Source organism: Brachycentrus maculatus, unplaced genomic scaffold (assembly GCF_059751285.1).
Source record: "Brachycentrus maculatus isolate JH-2025_06_01 unplaced genomic scaffold, ASM5975128v1 h1tg000176l, whole genome shotgun sequence".
Classification (NCBI taxonomy): Eukaryota; Metazoa; Arthropoda; class Insecta; order Trichoptera; family Brachycentridae; genus Brachycentrus; species Brachycentrus maculatus.
In genome coordinates this window covers 432,501-453,517 of record NW_028280928.1, presented here as the reverse complement: position 1 = coordinate 453,517, position 21,017 = coordinate 432,501, and the positions used below count along the sequence as shown (strand labels likewise).

The 21,017-nt window shown below is 37.2% G+C and overlaps 1 protein-coding gene across 3 annotated transcripts in view; it reads right to left on the bottom strand.

The window, feature by feature from the left end:
• Positions 1–21,017, bottom strand: part of Mekk1 (mitogen-activated protein kinase kinase kinase 4) — a 59,286-nt gene that overhangs the window by 4,716 nt on the left and 33,553 nt on the right. The window contains exons 8-26 of one of the 3 annotated variants that reach the window (XM_088262256.1): positions 20,855–21,017; positions 19,105–19,238; positions 18,339–18,878; positions 17,954–18,068; positions 16,865–17,022; positions 15,091–15,250; positions 13,677–13,844; positions 12,812–12,948; positions 12,011–12,142; positions 11,789–11,936; positions 10,346–10,507; positions 8,989–9,557; positions 8,827–8,908; positions 8,205–8,348; positions 7,197–7,293; positions 5,518–5,702; positions 3,750–3,917; positions 1,798–1,972; positions 179–301 (exon numbers count right to left, since the gene is read on the bottom strand). The exon at positions 20,855–21,017 is cut by the window's right edge and continues 28 nt beyond it. In XM_088262256.1, coding sequence (XP_088118382.1) covers positions 179–301; positions 1,798–1,972; positions 3,750–3,917; positions 5,518–5,702; positions 7,197–7,293; positions 8,205–8,348; positions 8,827–8,908; positions 8,989–9,557; positions 10,346–10,507; positions 11,789–11,936; positions 12,011–12,142; positions 12,812–12,948; positions 13,677–13,844; positions 15,091–15,250; positions 16,865–17,022; positions 17,954–18,068; positions 18,339–18,878; positions 19,105–19,238; positions 20,855–21,017 — 3,560 coding nt within the window. The remainder of the gene's footprint in view (positions 1–178; positions 302–1,797; positions 1,973–3,749; positions 3,918–5,517; positions 5,703–7,196; positions 7,294–8,204; positions 8,349–8,826; positions 8,909–8,988; positions 9,558–10,345; positions 10,508–11,788; positions 11,937–12,010; positions 12,143–12,811; positions 12,949–13,676; positions 13,845–15,090; positions 15,251–16,864; positions 17,023–17,953; positions 18,069–18,338; positions 18,879–19,104; positions 19,239–20,854) is intronic. The other 2 variants (XM_088262258.1, XM_088262257.1) reach the window with 2 other exon arrangements.

Sequence of the window (21,017 nt, the reverse complement as noted above, 5' to 3'; positions counted from 1 at the left end):
TACCCAGCTTACAACTGGGTACAGCGGTTGCGGCCATCGCGTCATCAAGCGGTATTTATGCCACCGCCAAACCGCCGGGACTTGCCCCTTCCTGCGCCGCAGAGGAGACCAGAATTTATACAGTCTTGTGCGGACGGAAGACGTCTCGTACAGTACTAAATCTACAAGAATAGTTCACCTTGAGTGCCGACATAGCCCTGCAGCTCTCCCGGAACGGTGGTGTTGGCTCTGATCTTCACAGCACACCCGAAGTCACCCAACTTCAGGCAATTGCCGCCCTCCGTCAGGAATATGTTGCCACCTAGAGAGAGTAATAAGGAGTAATAGTTATGTATCTATATTAAATTTGTGGAAAAGCTCCAACGTACCAGTACTCTATACATCCTAATAATTAACCATAACGCTACTTGCCCACAGGGGTAGGCAGAGAGAATATAATGCCACACCAACCTGTCTTGGGAAATAATCTTCACCTCTTTTACATTCATTCATCCCCTCATATATACACAGCCAATCATTCCGAATCCTGACCTGACCACTTTCAAGTATTAGAAACACTCCATCATGCCAAGTTTTCCTCGATTGTCCTCTGCTTCTATTACCAAAGATATTTGCGTTATAAATTTGTTTTACTATTCCTTCTTTACTCATTCAATTCACATGCCCAAACCTTCTCAATACGCGTTTCCTAATTTTATCGATAATGCTTATCTCAACCTTGCATCTTTATATCACAATTCCAACATCTATCATACATCATTTTGACGCACATTTGTCTGAAAGAATGCATTTTGACTGCATTCAATCTACTTTCATCCTTCTTTTGCCAACTCCATCTTCACTTCCATACATAACTTTATACTATATACTCTTATGAAGCCTAAATTACCAAATAAAACATTTCAGTTGCCCAATGTCACCCAGAACTTAGTTCTTCTTCTGTTCGTGTCATGTCAGGTCCCCCTGAAGTCGACTTTGTATCACTTGAGTGTAATAATTATCCTTGTCTTGGACAGTTCTAAACAGTACCTCAATGGTCCTAATCCCAAATCTCGTATATTCCTGAGCCAGGAAATCGGTCTACTGCCCACACCTCGTCGATCCTCTATTTTGACATTTATGATAAGGTATGATTAGGCAATATTTCGTACTTCTCTCCTCTCAGCACATGCCCTAGATGGGACACCTTCAGGACCTTGATATCAGTCAGTAACTGTCTCCCTGCTCTTGCTCTTTAGAACACATTTGCGTTGCTGACCGTATCGGTCCATGGAATGCGTAGCATTCTACGATCAGTTTTAGTTAGTTACACGGATCAATTGTAATTATTATTGTATCTCTTGTATGTAATGTATATACATAATCTAATAATAAAAAAATTAAAAATTGTACTAACATCTTAGTATTTCGGCTCAACACAGGCCATGCCTAATGAGCCGTAATACATATCGTAGTCGTACAGGAGAAAGTGACCAACTAACAAAACGTAAAATGTTCAGGACGGTCATTTAAGTCACTTTTTCTTGGCAAGAAAATAACCATAAATGCAGTTAGTCATTTTCAACAAGTTTATATATTATACTTTCATGTTTAAAATCCTTTGGGATTTTTTTCAGGGCAATATTAAGCTAGTAAGATATCAAATAGTCAATGATTACATTTTTGTAAAAAATGCACTTGGTCACTTTCTCCTGTATGACTACGGTATAGTAAATGTATCTATGAAATAAATATGTATCTATGTATCTATAAAATAAAGAAATAAATAAATAAAACAAAATTTTAAAAATAAATTACTTTTGATGTCCCGATGCGCTATGGCTCTGACGTGCAGGGCGCTGATGGCGCACACCAGCTGGCCTGTGTAGCGCCGGATGAGCTGCTCCGGGAGTCCTCCCACGCCCGCTGTGCCCGCTATCAGGGAGTCCAGGGACCCCTCCACACAGAGCTCCATGAAGATCAACATCTCCTCCTAAAGAGGGATATACACACTGCCATTTTAGAATGTCATAAAAGCAGCAGAAAGGAGAAAAATTTATGCCTTCGAAATGTGGTGTTGGAGGCGCATGCTCCGAATTCCATGGACAGCTAGACGCACCAATAAGTCCATTCGCCAGGAACTACGTCTGGATGGCTTGACTCTGGCCAATATCTGTACCCGACGGATTCTCCAGTTCTTTGGACACTTTGCGCGTGGCAACGACGATAGCCTGGAACGACTAGTTGTGATTGGTAGCCTGGAAGGAAAGAGAGGGAGAGGAAGATCCCCCACACGATGGACCGATCATATTAAGGCAGCAGCAGGCACCTAAGTGGTTGGAGCGCTACGTGCAGCGCAGTCAAGGGATAACTGGAGAAGAGTCATTGCTTCTGCAAGGGTCACAACCCTCAGCAATGAGGAATAAGATGGAGAAGAAGAAAAAGAAATCGACAGCTCGGTATTATAGGTATGTAAAATTTATTTTATAATGTTTTGAATATTAAAAGCATCAACTTTGTGGATCATATTGATATATTATTTTGAGAAATAAAAAGACTTTGTGTTTTGATCCACTCACATTTTTACTAACCAACTAGTTTCGGCAACAACCTGTTGCCCTTTTCAGGGTTTACTTTATGACTTTAGTTTAATTTATGACAGGGTTTAATTTATTTATAATTTCAGATATTAAGGGGAATCAAAATGAAGTATTTTCAGGTTTGAGGTAGTGTTTTAGAAAAATTACGCAACATAAATCAACCAGAATTATAATTATTCAGATCAGGTAAGTGCCAAAAGTTGGTGTATATTGTAGAAAAAAAATACAATTAGTCATTTTGTTGATTGATTCGGCAGACACTTTGTGGTAATATCTGTCCATTTTTACTGGTAGTCCTGAAGAGAAAAAGATAAACATGTTCTTAGAATGCCGCCTGAGAGCATTACCCCTCATGTCTCTTCTTCCAACCCCGAGGATTCCGGCACCCTGGAAAACTGCTAACGACCATTCACCGACTATACTCAGCGGAAGTCTGGGATGCCGGACAGACCAGGGAGGAAACTAAGGAGATGGCGCGTTACAGAGTGACTTGTAAACGTCTCGTGTTGGCCATATGCTCCACCTAGGGAGCGAACATGGAAAAAGAGGAAGAAGAAGAAACCCTTACTAGGTACAGTAAATACCTGTAAATTACTTTAATTAATTGGTGTATTGAAAGCTGTCCCACCGCATGCTCAGATCTGATACAGAAGCATCTAGGCTTCCTGACAGATCTGCTCTTGATAATCAAATTTTTTTTTTTAAACTAAGTTGCGAACTTTATTGAAAATGTGAAACAATATAAAATTGTAACCCAAATGAATTTACATTTTAAAGCTTTCAATGTACCTGTCACTGCCATTTGAGTGACTGGTATATTGATTTACAACATACTAATATAAGAGTTTCTGCTTAATAAAAAAGCTTCTTTACATCTCACCAATAGATGTCTCTAGTGAAGTTCTAGTGATTCAAGAACAAAGTTTCTAAATTGGTTCATATATATAGAACTTCGAAGAATTTGAGTAGTGTGGTTGTCAATAATGGGTAGAATTGGTGAATGTTACACGTGTGTAAAGTGATCACTCAAACCAGCCTATGACGGTCGTAAGCCCCGTAAATGCCCAGACTTCCATATTCTTCTTCATCTTTGATGAAATGTCAAAAAATAATATGGTATATTGATTAGTGTAATTTTTTTAATAATGACGTATTATGATCAGCACTCACCCTGTGAATCTCCACGCCGTAATAGCGCACCAAGTTGGGGTGCACCACTCCCTCCAGCACCTGTAGCTCGTTAGCGGCCCTCTCCACGGCCCGGCGGTCTCCGAGCGCGAGGCTGACTTCCTTCATAGCCAGGAGCTGCCCCGATTCCGTGTTCACCACCGTGTACACCTGACAGAGAGGGGGTCATTGAGAACTAACACTCATATGATGGATAATAATAATAATAATAAATTTGGATAACTTATATATGTAGCGGCATTTTCGTAAAATAATACCTCAAGGGCGCTTCACTGTGAATGAATTGGGGAAAATATTATAGTGGAAATGATTTAGCAAACAAATGTGTTTTTAGTCTTTTTCTAAAGATCATCTCACTCTCACTATTTCTAACCATTGGTGGAAGAGCATTCCACGCCGTCGGTCCTGCAACAGCAAAGGTACGCTCGCCAAATTTAGTGCGTTGGTTGCGAGCTGGTAAGATCACTTTGCCTATTGCAGATGTTGTAGCCGATCGAAGCGTGAGACGTCTATCAACCAATTCATCTGGAATACACAGCTCCTTAAGATACCCTGGAGCCATATTGTGTATTGATTTATACATGAGTAGGCAGAGTTTGTACTCAACCCTTTCGGGAAAGCGTAGCCCGTGGAGTTTGTGAAGTAGTGGGGTGATGTGACTGAAGTTAGAAATTCCAAAAATTAGTCTCGCTGCTGCGTTTAACGCTGATTGCAATCGAGTCATTTTATTATTTAGTACACCCGTGTATATACCGTTACAATAATCGACTCTAGATATTGGATAGACGGATGTGCTAATATAGATGAGGTAATGAGTCTCATACATTGGGCATATGATGCATACAATAATGGCGATTTATGGTGAAAGTTGCAAGCGATATCTTCACCAAGGGGGCGAAGTAAGTGTGCTAAATATGGTAAAAAAAACATTTAAAAAAAACCGTGACACCGCTTCACCGCAAGGGTAGACAAAGATGAGAATGCTATACCAATTTATCTTTGCAAACAATCTCCCAATCTTTTACATTTGTGCATCTCCTCATAAATAGCTGCCGATTATTCGGGCTCTTGACCGGACTACAAGTATTTGAAATACTTGATGTTTTCCTTTGTCTTCCTTCGTTCCTATTTCCGACTATATTTACGTCATAATTTTTTTAACTGTTTTTTTTTCAGTAATTCATTTCACATGTCCAAACCATCTCAATACACCTTTTTTAATTTGATCGATAAAGCTTATCTCAGCCTTGTATTATTTTCTTATATCACTATTCGAACATCTATCATACATTGTTACTTACAACTAGGACCAAATAATACTGAATAAATAAGTCCGCCTTCAAAATGCATATTTGACACCAATGTCGGAGATCTCAATTTCGATTCCTAGTGGGACCAAAGTTTTTTTTTACAATATTTAGTTCACATACTTTTCCACATTACATAAGCATTATCGATAAAATTGTGAAAAAGAAAGGTGTATTGAGATGGTTTGGGCATGTGTATCGAATGAGTGAAGGAAGAAGAGTTAAACAAATATATGAGGCGAATGTGGTTGGTAACAGAAGCGGAGAAAGACCGAGGAAAACTTGGCGTTATCAAGTATTTCAAATACCTGGGCGTGGTTAGGTCAGGAGGAGATGCATGAATGTGGAAGAGGCAAAGACAGATTGATAAGGCGTTCTTTACTCTGTCTTTATCTGCGGGAAACGGGTGATGGTTAATTAGTGACATGATTGATTGGTCATACTTTTCCAAAGCGGCCTTGTCCAATTTTGATGCCGCGCTGCCACTTGAAGGTCACGGGCCTCGGCCGGAAGTGCTCCGCGTGGGCCGTGCCGCGCCGCACCCCGCCAATCACTCCCGCCTGCCGCAGCTGCGTGTCCCGGGCACAGTCCAGCTCACGCAGCGCCGATAGCTGCCTCCCCTGGCGGACTGTAACCATAGTGAAATGCAAAATAATTTGGATGACATGATTGTGTTTAATGCAATAAACGCCTAACCCCCTAACACGTTCAATTAGATGATTTTTTTTATTTAAACTTCATGTACAGAACAGAAATAAGTACATTGGCGAGCTTATTGTTAAAAAGCAATATCAACCAACCAAAAACAGACTAGTGATATTGGTCTTTTTTTTTTTTTTTAATTACCTAACGTCCAAGTGACTCTAGCTACGGCTTATGCAACACCGTTTATCATGTCCCTACTCAGGCTTCAACTTTATAAGTTTCATAGCCTATGCCTACTTGTTAGTGGATTTACTCTTTATGTTTAAAGTTACTATAATTTCATGTAATTCATGAGTGAAAATTCTAGGCAAAAACACTCACAATGTGATATTGGTCAAAATGTTTGATAGCTGTTTGCAATCAGAGGGTAGATAGTACTTGGACACGAATAAAAAGCATAATTTACAAATTGATGATAATAAAGAAGGCAAAAGAAAAAGGGAGTTTAGGTTTATTTATATTGATATCTCAACATACAGGTATAAAACATATAAGTTTGATGTCGGGTTTCTGACAGGTTGTGGTCCATTGGTTAGTGTCGCGGACTCTTGAGTCAAAATTTCTGGGTTTGAACCCACTCTACCACAATTTGATACCTATGTTTAATAATGAGCTGCTTAGGCTCACAGAAATAGTATGAAATTGAATTATTTTTGTAAATAATAAAAACACAAATATTTTTCTAAAGTTTAATAAAAAATAAAATCTTGTGTTTAGTCTCCTTACATACATTTAATAAAGGCCTCTGGTATATTATTATTATATTTTTTTATGGAATAGAATAACAAAACAACAAAAAGGATCCGCATTATATCCAAATGCGTATTATAAAAGACACATCGCTCACTCCTTTCAAGAACGTCATAAATCAAAAATTGTCAATTTTCAGTTGTGCATGTTTTCAAAATGCCCAGAAAATGTACTATATCCCAGCAAAAGAGGCATATTTTTAACTTAATATTTACCCGCTACAGGACAGAAAGCGTTGTTTTTGCATTTTGAAAAAAAAGTATTGTTTAATTAATTTTTTAAATATACTGAATATTTTTCAAATGGAGAAAAAACCTTCAGGTTTTACTGAAAAGATCTGTTTCACAGTAAAAAGTTCAGTATGTGGCTTGATATTTATTTTTAATACATTGTATTATTTTTTTATCTGTAAAAACGTTCTCCTGAAAAATCAAGTATTTTGATTTATGACGTTCTTGAAAGGAGTGAGCGACATTACAACCGGCTTCTACTGTTAAAACAGAAAAAAAAATCTAAGCGTCAAGTGGCAATTGGATTGTTTATCTTAAGTAACGCAAACAAGTCGAAACACATGAGCAGCGCTCGGGTTGGCATGATAAGTTACATGCGCGAACAGTACTCATTCAATAGCATGAAGTGGTTGAATAAGATAAAGAAGTAGTCCTACCTATTTCATTATGACTGGATCGAGACGTTAGCAGCGGAAGGTCGGTGAAATTTGAAGGAGGCGATGATGCCAGCGATGGTCGACTCGTGTACGGATTCTAAAAAAAAATACATTTATTTTTACAATGAATAAAACATTCCCTGTTCTAAGGGTGAAGACTGACCGGAGCATTTCGTCGTAACGTAACGTCGTAACATCGCTCGCGGCGAGCATCAGCAAGCATCCGAAACCATGGATGGAGCGCTCGGCTCGCTGTACTGACTTTACGAATGCTCGCTTCGTAACGTGTTACGTTACGACGAAACGGCTCCGGTCAGTCTTCACCCTAAGAGATCACTTTATACTCGTGTAACATTCACCATTCTACTCAAGATTGACAACCACACTACAATTTTGTTTTTGGAAGTTGTATTTATCCCTAGATTTACACCTTCTTCGCAAGCAATCAGGGAATAAACATCAAACATCAACATTTTTATTTGTGAAATTTTGCAAAAATACAGATGGCACCAATTTGTAATTTTTTTAAAATGAAATATTCTAAATTTGAATTATAAATGTGTACAGTATCAAATTCTCATGTTACTTGTAATTAGATGGCACTGAGACGTCAGCGTCACAGAGGCGAGTTGAATAACTACTAAGATGTCTGAAAAAACAATACAGTGGAATCTCTCCGAGCACCTCTTACGATGAGCAAAAAAAAAGAAAAAGTTACTTCCTTAATGACCAAAATTTTGCACGAGTTACAGAGAAAGGGCAAGTCTCTTTTTCACGACATTCACTTGTGATCCGGGACCTCCGCTTCAGTGAAAACAAAAATTGTTTCGCTTAACTAGTAAAATTCTGGAATAAATTATACTCGTTATGAGAGGTTCCACTGTATATCAAAATATCAAGAAATTAGAATGATGAATCAGAGAAACCTAGAAATCCACACCCGATCGACAATAGTTGTCGATCGGGTGTGGATCCTGATAGACAAATATTTAGTTTAAAATAAGGAACCTGCGGATAGTGAATAGATGTTCTAATGCGTTGTGGGGTTGCTGACACCGCACTGGTTGGAGTGGAGATGTTACTAGAAGCCGCGCTGGTCCGAGATGAGCCAATCACGTGCGATATACAGCCATCCATCATCACCTTCAATTCCTGTACAAGACAAGTGCTGCGTCAATACGATGCAATACTCCATGCACCCTCTAGTGCAGATAATGATAGAGGAAGAAAAGGTATGGTACAAAAAATGTACGTTTATCTTTACCATTAAAAATTTGAAAATAAATCAAATTTGTCCAATTAAAATGAGTATTTATGCATTTTTAATTTAAGTTTTACTCGGTAAATGCCACTTTTTCTTAAAATCTCTTGTTACAGATGTTTCGATGCATTCCGCATTATTTTTAAAACACCATATGACCAGTATACAGCAAAATTATGCAGAATGTATCGAAACACATGTCACAATAGATTTTAAGAAATAGTGGTATTTACCAAGTAAAACTAAAATTAAAAATGGGTAGATATTACCACAAAGTGACTGTCGAGTCAATTACAGTAAATATTTATACACTTGTTGAAAGTAAAATAGTGAAATATTGGGCATTATTTGCAAGTCTATTATAATAACCTCAAATTCCTGGTGACTTAGATGCTTTGTATGCTGAGGATCACAGGTCAACATCAGGAATTCCAAACCGTGATTTGCCCATCTACAAAAAGGAATAAATGTAACTAACTAAGGTATTTTAAAAACTCGAAACATTTTGTATTGCGATATAAAGTTTGTTACCTCGGTCGTAAACCTCGCCCCCTTTCACATCTTTCCATCGCGAAATTCATCCATTGCTTAGAGAACTTTACCAGACTTCTGGAAACCATTTCCTCCCAATCGCATGATTTGGCGTCCAAAACTCTATCACAGTCCGAGCCATCTTTTTCCGTATTGACCTTGACTCTGAGGCACTCATCGCAGCCCGGGATCCCGGTCTTGAAGTCGCTCTGATCCAACTCGGACAACAACACTCCTGGAGCGGAATCGAAGCTCGGGAACTTCAAGGACTGCAGGCTTTTGTTTCTGAGATGTTTATAGCCGCCGCGGTAAAGATTCTTGGAGAAGGAATCGAAATCTTTGGATTTTGTTTGGTTCGGGAAGGCGAATTCTTGATTCGTCGTCGTAGGAGTGTAGGCGTTGAACGACGAGAAGTTGTCTTCAACGGAAGGATGGTTGGTGTCATTAACACTCTCAGATCGCAAGAGTTTGGGTCTGCGCCCGTGTGTTAGCGAGTTTCGCGCGCAAGGATTATAAGATGATTCAGGCTGGAGGGTGTCGTTGATTAAGCGGCACATTTCCTTATGAAACTGGAAAAAAAATGTTTTTATTAAAAAAAAAGAAGATTAAGCTAGTAACTGCTAATTAAAAAAAAAAAATGTGAAAACATTGGTGAAAAATATTTATATTATTATATTAACATGCATAGTGTGAGAATTACAATGAAAACATCATTAATGAACATCCCAAAACAAATAGTATCACAACCGCAAATGTCTCTTTCTTACCCTCATTCACACCCAATGATGCATAGAGCACTGCAACAAATTGATGCAATGTTAAGTTAATCGTCAAATACATGAAAGAAAAGTGATCAGCCCTATGCATCAGGTACTAGTCTGAGGTAATATTGAATAAATTTTAGAGTGAAAAATCACTTTTATGTATTTATGTTGCCCTCTTGAGAATCAAACCCTGGACCTCCGGCACGGTAGCCAAATGCGCGCGGACCAAAATGCTACGGAGGCACAACTACACGTGTACACTCCATTTTATTATGCAAAATAATGTTTAAATGTGCAAAACAATGTTACTATACAAACAAAAAAATTGATAAATACTATGCTTTAATGCAAAAAATTAACAATGTCAACAGCGCACAGATTTAAAAATAAAAAAAAGTATATAATCATTACTCAGTTGTGAACACACTGCGTGTGTTCTGAGTACGATGTGGCTCATATGGACACGACAGGCATGTTCTTAGCACAAATGGACATGTAAGGCATTTTCTTAGGACAAAATGGATGGCATATATGGACGCATATTCTTAGCACCGAATGTGATAATTTATGGAGGAAATGTACAATTTCTTTACCTCGAATCCAAACTTAAAGGCCTGGGAAACTATCTCCCTCGTGCGAGACTGAACGCTGGGTCGATCGGCTTCCTCCAACTCCATGAGCCTTTGCGGAGTGGTCGTATCCTGCATTCTGTCAATGGTCCAGCAGAGCACATCCTGAACGTGGTTCATCGCCCTCTAGAAATATAAAAAAGCAATAAAAAATGTTATTGACTAAAATCATATTAACTAAAAGGAGTAGAAATTGACATTTCATATTAAACTAGCTACCCGGCCACGCGTTGCTGTGGCTCAGTCTGGTTAAATGGGAAAAAAAGAAAATAGAAACCAAACATTTCTAAAATTTCTAATTTCATAATGCTCTTAAAGCATTAAAAATATTGAAAAATCTATGAAACATAAATCCAATCAAAAACATCAAATATGCAAAGTGACAGCATTTGTTAAGTGGCACGCTGTCTTTCATGAGCAATGTTTAGCATTGCTAAATTCAACAGATGGTGCTGCCATTACGATAGAAAAATTGTTTTTCCTTGTCAAGAATATCATCATTACGAACTTGGTTGTCAGTCCTGTAAATGGCCTGACTTCCATATTCTTCTTTATCTATGTTAAGATATCAATAAAAAATCTCGATATCAATAACTCCTAAGTGGAGCCAAATCCAGACTTTAAGAACAAAAATTTGGACTCAAAACATTCTGAAGAAAACATAAATTACACTTAAGTCTTTAGTTACCCGATGAGAGAATGATTATTCCGAAAGCGATAGTTGTGATGTAGAGTTATAAGTGGTACGACACAAAGTGAATGATGAATGATAAGAAGTGTTACAAATAATGAGATTAAAAGTATGTTTAGTGCATATTCATGGAATGAGTCTTTTCATATAATTTTTTGACATCTCATCAAAGATGAAGAAGAATATGGAAGTCTGGGCATTTACGGGGCTGACGACCGTCATAGGCTGGTTTAAGTGATCACTTTACACACGTGTAACATTCACCAATTCTACCCATTATTGACAACCACACTACTCAAATTCTTGGAAGTTCTATATATATGAACCAATTTAGAAACCTTGTTCTTGAATCACTAGAACTTCACTAGAGACATCTATTGGTGAGATGTAAAGAAGCTTTTTACTAAGCAGAAACTCTTATATTAGTATGTGAGGTCCGAATCCTGGATTATAATCACACACATGAGAAACGCCAGAAAATACCATTTTCATTTTTATTATTAAGCTTATAATTTGACCAGATAATTTATTTACAACATTTTGAGTGTGTCCAAATACTTGTTCACAAAATCTGGATTATCTCCAATTACAGGAGTTATTTAAATAACTCCTGTAATTGGAGATAATCCAGATTTTGTGAACAAGTATTTGGACACACTCAAAATGTTGTGAATGAGTCTTTATTATAGGAAAACTTTTATATTGTTTGTACTTACATATATTTTCTGCCTGTAGTCTCTGAAGACCGAGTTGTGATGCAGATGTATGGAGACTGTCCGGGCAAACTGCGCCGTGCTGAGGGTCCGCTCCCGCTCCTCGGTCAGTAGACATTGCATGTCGCGGCACACGCTTAATATTCGCCATCTGCAAAGAGAAGTTATAGTACCATACCATAAAGTTAATAATGCTTTTAAACACAAAAAGAAAAGTAATCTTACTTGAGAGAGTTATGAGATTCAGTGTCTTGCTCATTAGGCTTAACGGTCAGGAGATTCGCTTCCTTTCCTAGCTCTCTCACTCTTGTCTTCAATCTCTCAGCTGCTCCGTCCAACTGTCTCACAGTCAAGCAACTAGAAAAATTACAGAAATATATATGTATATGTATATATATATATATATATATATATATATATATATATATATATATATATATATATATATATATATATATATATATATATATATATATATATATATATATATATACATATATATATATTTTTACAACATTTTGAGTGTTTGTACTTGAAACACAAATCTGGATTAGCTCCAATTAGGAGTTATTTTTGTATATCTCAACATACATGAAGAAGAATATAGAAATCTGGGTATTTACAGGGCTTACGACTGTCACACGCTTGCATATACTATGTTACGGGTTTGATCAATATATCTAAAAGTTTCAAAATTTTGAGTTGTGTGGTTGTCAATCATGGGTAGAATTGGTAAATGTTTTGAATGTTGAAAGCATTAACTTTTTGGATCATATTGATATATTATTTTGAGAAATAAAAAGACTTTTTTTTGATCCACTCACATTTTTATTAACAACCAACTAGTTTCTGAGAATTGGTGAATGTTACACAGTGTGAAATGATCACTTAACCACACCTATGATAGTCGTAATCCCTGTAAATTCCATATACTTCCTCATCTATGTTGAGATGTCAAAAAAAAAAAACAATTGTTGTTGAAGAAATTTTGTCCTAACAAGTTGAGACGTTTTGTTAAGTATTTACCAAAATGTGAGTGGCGCCACGGTGGCGGCAGGCCGTAGACTCCTGGCCAGGTAGCCGTTGAAGGTCCACTCCGCAGTCAGGGTGGCCCGGGGGAGGTGCTCCATTCCGGCCCAGTCCGACAGATAGGACAGGTAGAGCTGAATTCAATACGATTATTCAATAAACTCAGTATAATAACAAATACAATCAGCAGAATCATAATTAGTAATTATAAATCACAAGGAAAAAGCTGTTTTAAAATTGGTCCACATTATTCAGTAACCGTTTTAGTGCTGAAGGCTTTTTTGTAAAAATAAAAGGGCGAAAACATTTTTCCATTTTTCATTATAAATTTGTTTATTTTTTAATATTATTGACGAATCCGAATACATGCAACACAACCTCCTAGTTTGATTTATTCACGAACTGTGTTTTTGATTTATAAAATCATAAATTATTAAAAATTCATCCCATTTTTACATTAATTTTCTTCAATTTACACCATCAAATGTTGTCATATTATTTTAGTCTATGGGTGTTTGTGCACTACACAGAATTTTACTGTCCGGCACGTCAGTTAGTATATAAACCGGATGATTGGCTTGGATTGGCTTGTGCTTTTGTCCATCTTTCTTCGGAACGGTGCGTAAACACATAGCGCGTAAATTCAATCACGCTAAACTGTCGTGGTCCCTTTTATTTTTCAAAACCGGACTGCCGGACGGTAAAATTCCGTGTAGTGCACTAGCGGCTTATGAAAGCAAAAAACCAGAAAACTAGTGTTTATTACACTCTCATTTAATTGATGATATGCTAAAATATCATATAACTTAAATTAGTTTTTTGTAGGAGATTATTAACTTCAGGAATTAAAAAAAATACATACCTTGTAAACTTCATTGAGTGTTTTATCAAAAGTAGAGACAACAGTTTCAAAGAACTTTCTACACACAGAGTTCTCATCTTCTTCCATCAGCGCTGTTTGCGAGTGGCGCACAAAACGTGCCCTAATACGCACTGCGATTGTCAAGCCATCACGCAGTTCACTGATCAACTGAAAAACAACCAAGTAAATAAGTATGTATTAATAAAGATAAATTTTATAATACATAGCGTTATTTGATTTTATTAATAAGATTCTGCTTTGATAGACAGTGGTTAGCGTGTTTAGCTACTGTGCTGAATGTCCAGGTTTTAATTGACAATAGTGCCGAGATTTCTCGTATATGTGTGCTAAAATTGCTGGAGAATATTTTTTTGCAAAATAGTTCTTTTCATTAGGTGGTACAAAATACAAAAACAATAATATTTTTCACATATATTGACCGATTTTAGTATTTCTTTCTGGTATTGGTGGAGGGTATATGAAACTACTCATATAAAACAGTATTTAGGAATAAACATTTACATGTTTTGAAAAACAAATGCAATTTGAGAAAAAAAAACAGGTAGTTTTGATTCAAAAGAATGTATCATGGTCGAGCGGAATTGGTTCGTCCTCGGAATTTTGACTATCGATGTGCATCCTCCGATTGGTAAACATTCTTATTTCATCATTACTATCACTTTTAGAAGAATCCGACATTGTAAGAGCGAAAACAAAAGGTTTTTACAAAAAATTGTATGCCTATTTTTCACATAAAAAATTTGTATACAAGTGAATATTATGAGCAAATCGAAACATTAAAAACACACACCCTGCGATACAACCTTCCAGCTCGGCCGCTTAAATACACTGGGGTCACTATCGGTATATCAACAGGCCACACATTATATTACCAAAGTACACCAGAGCTGATAATCGATTATCATATGTGTCGCCTACTTTAAAAATCCGCCAGATCCAATTTTATAAGATTTTAAAATAAATACTCTATCGGAATGCCAATTGTGAGTTTTATTGTTTAAAATGTTTATATGCTTGAAAACCCTGCTAAAAAAATACTTCAAAACAGCATTGTATTTCAAATTCCGCTATATTCATGAATCTTGCCTTCTGACCCATATCGGCCAATCAGAGCGGGTATAGGTCAAAAATTAAGATGACGTCATTATCGGTTTGTGTCTCGTGTTTTTTTTTAAATACTGAAAAAAAATCCAAAAAAATGGGAAAATTCTCTATTTCATAACATTTTATCTAATGATAGACAAATCTTTGAAACATAAATGTTGTCCGGAGAATTTTGCATTTTTTGTAAAATCGACTTACATGGATCTGGCGGATTTTGAAAGTAGGCGCATATAACGGTTATTATTTCTACTGACTCATTAATGAAAAACCGATAAGTTTGTGTCATTACCTGCTTCAAGGATAGCACAGAAGGCTTCTCAGCTTTGGTTTCCAGCTTCATACTGAGAAACTCGTGAATATTTTCCAACGGAAGGGTGGACAGGAGCAGAAAAATACTTCTATATGATGGAAGTTGCATCTCCTGAGTCTCCTTGGAAAACGCTCCATATCTAAAAGTAAAGCAATTAAATCCGTCAATGACGCATCAAAAATCTGTCTTACCAGTCTTCCTGCTCATCAATTTGACAGTTAGGTAGACGGTCAATTCGCTCACTCCTTTCAACAACGTCATATATCAAAAATCGAAAATTTACAGCATGTTTTCGGAATGCCCGGAAAATGTACTATATCTCAGCAAAAGGGGCATATTTTTAACTTTATATTTACCCCCTACAGGGCAGAAAGTGTTGTTTTTACATTTTGAAGAAAAGGTATTGTTTAGTTATTTTTTAAATAAACTAAATATTTTTCATGTGGAGAAAAAACATTCAGGTTTTACCTTAAAAGATGTTCGAAAAGAATTAGAAAAGTTCAATAAGTGGCTTGATTTATATTTTTAATACAATTCATTATATTTTAGAAACTTTAAAAACGATCTCCTGAAAAATCAAGTTTTTTTTATAAATGAAATTGTTGAAAGGAGTGAGCGAATTGTGAAACAGGCATGGCGAGTTCAAATCCCACCAATTTTTTTTACTATTTTTATTGGTGTGTCCAAATTCTTGTTCACAAATCCGGGGTTCTCCATTTCTCCAGGGTTATTTTTACATTTTGACATCTGAACATAGATGAAGAATAATATGAGAGTATGGATATTTACAAGGCTTATGACCTGTCATAGAGCATTAATTCAATGAGCATTTATTTTTACATTGGATAAAACATCAGCTGGTCTAAGGGATCACTTTACACACGTGTAACATTCACCATTTTACCCATGATTGACAACTGATCAGATCATAAGCCCTGTAAATACCCATACTCCATATTCTTCGCCATCTATGTTGAGATATCAATATTTATTTTCAATTCGTTAGGCTATTTGTACCAGCAGACAAGCCTCCAAAATAAGAGGCTAGGCGAGCTATTCTTTCACTATCCCTAGTGAAGGAATAACTCGCTAAGCCTATATCGCAGTGTCTATATCGGCCATGGGTATGTTAGAACATTGATGACACTAAAATTGGTACCCGCTGATAAGTTTCTGTTTGCTGGTTTTCTCTACTAGTAAATAATGAGAGTAAATAATGTCTGCCTCCGTAGTTCTGTCCGCCTCCGTAGTGTAATGGTCAGCATGCTCGCCTACCGTTCTGGAGGTCTCGGGTTCGATTCCCAGGGGTGTTTAATAAATATAAGTGATTTTTTCACTCTAATATTTATTCAATATTACACTGGACTGGTACCTGAAGTGGAGGGCTGATCACCTTTCCTTCATGTGTAATCGATCGAGATAACACTGCGTTTATATGAAGCAGTGCCCTATGCACCATTGGGGTGCGGTAAGGGTTAATATAAATAATGAGAGAATGACTGAGAAAATATATGTGGCGAATGTGAGAGGGAAACAGAACGAGGACGACCGAAAAAGACTTGGCACGATCAGATCAATCAGAACTTAAAATCTAGCGGTGTCAAAAGTCTGCGTAATCCGAGGGCATGTATGACTAGAAGTATGGATGTGAAGGAGGCGAGGAGTGTATGTCAGGACAGAAGAGTGTGGCGTTCCATCCTCTCTGCCTACCCTGCGGTGAAACGGCGTGATGGTAGAAGTAGTAGTAATTTACCTGCGCAAGTCAATATATTCCTTCTTCAGTTCGTTGATATCCACTTTACCGCGAGTGTATTTTTCATACTCAAAATCCTCGTCCGAGTTGTCATCCAAGTTGTCTAATGTGTTTGGATCACTCGGATCCTCGTCAGCTTCTTCAGCCTTTAAAACATCCTACAAAGTTATTATAATATTATACTACGATAGATGTTCTAATGGTGAAATAAGGAAACAATGCAAGGTTGAGATAAGCGTTGAGTTGAGAGATAAATTAATTTTTAAAAAATGTTTTGAATATTGAAAGCATTAACTTTGATCAGCATCAGATTTAAAGCATTAAGATTGATTTGATAAAGGATCATATTGATATATTATTTCGAGAAATAAAAATTCTTTGTGTTCTGATCCACATGATGATGTGAGTGGATCAGAACAAAAAGTATTTTTATTTCTCGAAATAATATATTAAAAAAAAATGTCTGTGTAGGTGGTGGACGCGTGGGACGAATTAGTGAGGAAAGAATCTTTTTCTACTTCTTCAAACCCTCATCTCAGGGTTTGCCCCGGAGGGCTGATCACCCTTCCTTCGTGTGTTAACGATCAAGATAACACTGCGTTTATATGATGCAGTGCCCTATGCACCATCGGGGTGCGGATAAGGGTTTTAAGAAGAAGATAAAATAACAGAGCTAGAAAACCTAGTCAACACACAAATATAGTCAAACCCAGTTATAAAAGATCTTGACTAAAGAGAAACCTCTTTAAAGGTAAAAAGAGACTGACCGGAGCATTTCGTCGTAACATAACGTCGTAACATCGCTCGCGGCGAGCATCACCGAGCATCCGAAACTATGGATGGAGCTCTGGGCTCGGTGTACTGACTGCCTGAATGCTAACATCGTAACGTGTTACGTTACGACGAAATGCTCCGGTCAGTCTCCACATTAAAAGAGAGGTGACTTTATATCCCATAATTCTACCCCTCTGTAAAAGAAAGCATGTATAAGAGAGACCTCATTTAAGAGAAAAATGTCCTCTTATACTCAGTTTTGACAGTATTTCTCTTTTAAAAAAATAGCAATAACGAACATAAAAATATGAATACCTCCAATTTCTCCAGAGTCATTCGTGTTTTCTTTAGAACGACCATATGCAGTCTTTCTAGGAAATACAAAGCTCTTCTGATGCCTCGGATTTTGAGCATTTTCTCAATATACTCTCTGGAACAATTTTTCAAAAGTAGTTAAAAATCATTTTCATTTTGCGGGTTCTTAATTTTAAATTTTAATATTTCACTCAAACGGCTAATAAACTCAAAAAAGTGGTCTCATACTTGTATTTTATTTTTTATATTTAGAAAGACATATGTTTTTAGTGAATCTGATGGTTAGGTTAGGTTAGGTTAGAGGTGCTAGGTTATGTTACGAATGTATGGGTGTAACATGAAATTCAATGCAAAACTCTTATTCAGAGTTCATTGAGTATTTTACCTGTAAGGGGACGTTTGGTTGGGATAATACAGTCTTAATTTGGTAATTTCGGCCACATTCCCCATATCGAACACATCCGTCAACAGATTGTGCGGCTCCTCGATAGTTTCAGGGACAGATGAGACGAAACCGCTCTCGTTAGAATTGACGCTGCCCGTAGATGAATCGGCGCTCTCATACGGTGACTTTGGCACATCGTTCCCCGACACCGTATCACATTTCCCTCCCTTCTCATGCTCGGCGTCCTGGCCTTTGCTCACAAACAGGAGGTTGCCGTTCTCCAAGTTGGATTTGGACGACCCGCACGCTTGGCTCGCATCGCCATGTTCCATATTCGACAGATTCACCTCCGTGGACTGTATTCGAGTTATCTCTATCTGTATGTTGGAGTTGTGATTCTCGTTTTCGTTGTCCGAGTTCGGATCGCACTGTTTCTCCGCGTCGTTATCCGAGGAGGTGTTAGTCACGCTTGCGGAATCCATGTGAAACTTTACTTTCGATATGCGGTTGGATTTGCACGAGTCGTCAGACACGATACTGCTAAAAACAAAAGAGAATCGTGATAAAAAAATTGAAAAAAAAAATTTACAAAAGAATTTTTAAAAATAATAATTTTTTACTATTTAAAATAAGCATTTTTTTACCTATCGCAGGTTTAAAAAAACATATTTGAATGCAAAGTTGTATTGAAATTTTGTTGTGTTGCAAATTCAAAGCAATCAGCAATAACTTAAGATTGAGGATTATGGAATGAAAGATAGCGTACCTTCCATGAGGCTCAATTTCCTTATCTATAGTCTTATTTCTGACTTTCTTCCACCGATGTGTGACCAGGAGCTTCTTGATGATGAGCATGAGGAGTCGCTGATGGTGGACCATATTGAACCAAAGACACATTGCCTGAAGATCAATATTTATTTAAAAAAACAGTTATTTAATGTCAAACAACAACAAAAAGATATTGATTGTATCTCATCCTTAATAATAATAAAAGCCTTTTCCGCACCCCAATGATGCATAGGGCACTGTGTCATATAAACGCAGTGTTATCTTGATCGTTTACACATGAAGGAAAGGTGATCAGGCCTCCGCTTCAGGTACCAGTCCATGGTAGTATTGAATAAATATTACAGTGAATAAATCACTTATATTTATTTTACCCCCTTTGGGAATCGAACCAGGGACCTTCAAAACGGTAGCCGAGCGTGCTGACCATTACACTACGGAGGCGGACATCCTTAATTAAGTACAATAAATAAATACTCAGTGTTAGTCCCTGTTACTGCTAACGGTACTGGAACACTTGTGACAAGGAAGACGGAAACGCGCAAATGAAGACAATCTTTTATTTATTAAAAATTACAAAGTTATAAGTGTGAAAATAACAAAATTACACCAATTTATCGAAAATTACAAAACACAAAAGCGGGAAGAACAAAGCATAACACCAATATAAAAACAGAGTGAGCGCGGCGTATACACGTTTTGAATATTATTTAATCTGAGCACCCAAAAATTAGTCCGCCACCCTTTATATATTATTTTAAAGGAGTTACATGTGGTGGAGACAATATTATAAACAAAATAAAAGTCGATGAACAGCGCCTCTTTGTTCTTCTCGCGTACTTTTAATTAAATTTAAACTGAAAAATACACAGATTTTGGCCGAAACAGTCCCTCTCTAAGCACAAGAGTTTAGTCTCTTTTTTGGAGAGCCACAGTGTAATTAAAAAAGTATATTTCATAAAAAGAAATGTCTAGAATAATTAAGTATAAATTAAGGTAATACAAAAAAGGTATACCATCTCCTCAAACATAAATTGTAAAAAAAAATATATGCGTGTATGCTAAATATAAATATTGTGAACTTGATGAAGCTAATTTACAAAAAAAAATTACAACAGTTGACATGACAAAATACTTAATTATGAATTATTATAATATTCATATACGAAAAAAAAATGGTTTCCAACATTAAACTAGACTTAAAGACCAACATCATAGTTGAATATGAGAAAGGAATCAACACATTGTTTGCGGGAAACGCTTAAAAGCATCTTTTACATACTGTTGGTAGAAAGCGGGAGACGCGTTCTATTTGTTTGCTTTGGGTAGAGCGCGAGAGATGCCAAAAATATTAAACAGATTGGAAATGGGTTTGTGGTTACTTGTAATTAATATACAGTGGAACCTCTTATAACGAGCATAATTCATTCCAGAATCTTATTCGTTAAGTAAAACATTTTTTTGTTTTGACTGGCGCAGAAGTCCCGGCTCACAAGTGAATATCGTGAAAAGGGGACTTCTACTTCTCTGTAACTCGTTATACGAAAGTCGCTCGTTAAGGGAGCAACTTTTTTTTTTGCACGCTATGAGAGGTCCTTGTTATGAGAGGTTCCACTGTACTGAGGCTTGGGAGGCAGACTGTGTGAGTATAATTAGGGTCGGGGTTGATGAAAAAACTGCCCGACAACAATGTTGAATTTCGGACCATTTGACGGAGTCAAGTTGCCCACCTTGGTCTTATCCGTGAACTCCTGGCTGGCAAGGAGCGGGTGCTGCACTGCCATGGCCTTGCTGGAGGGGTACAAGGCCTCCGCGTCCGACAGGGCGTCCAGCAGGGCCGCCACCTCGCGCATGGCGCGACCCATGGCCCGAGAACACCGCGCGCAGTTGATG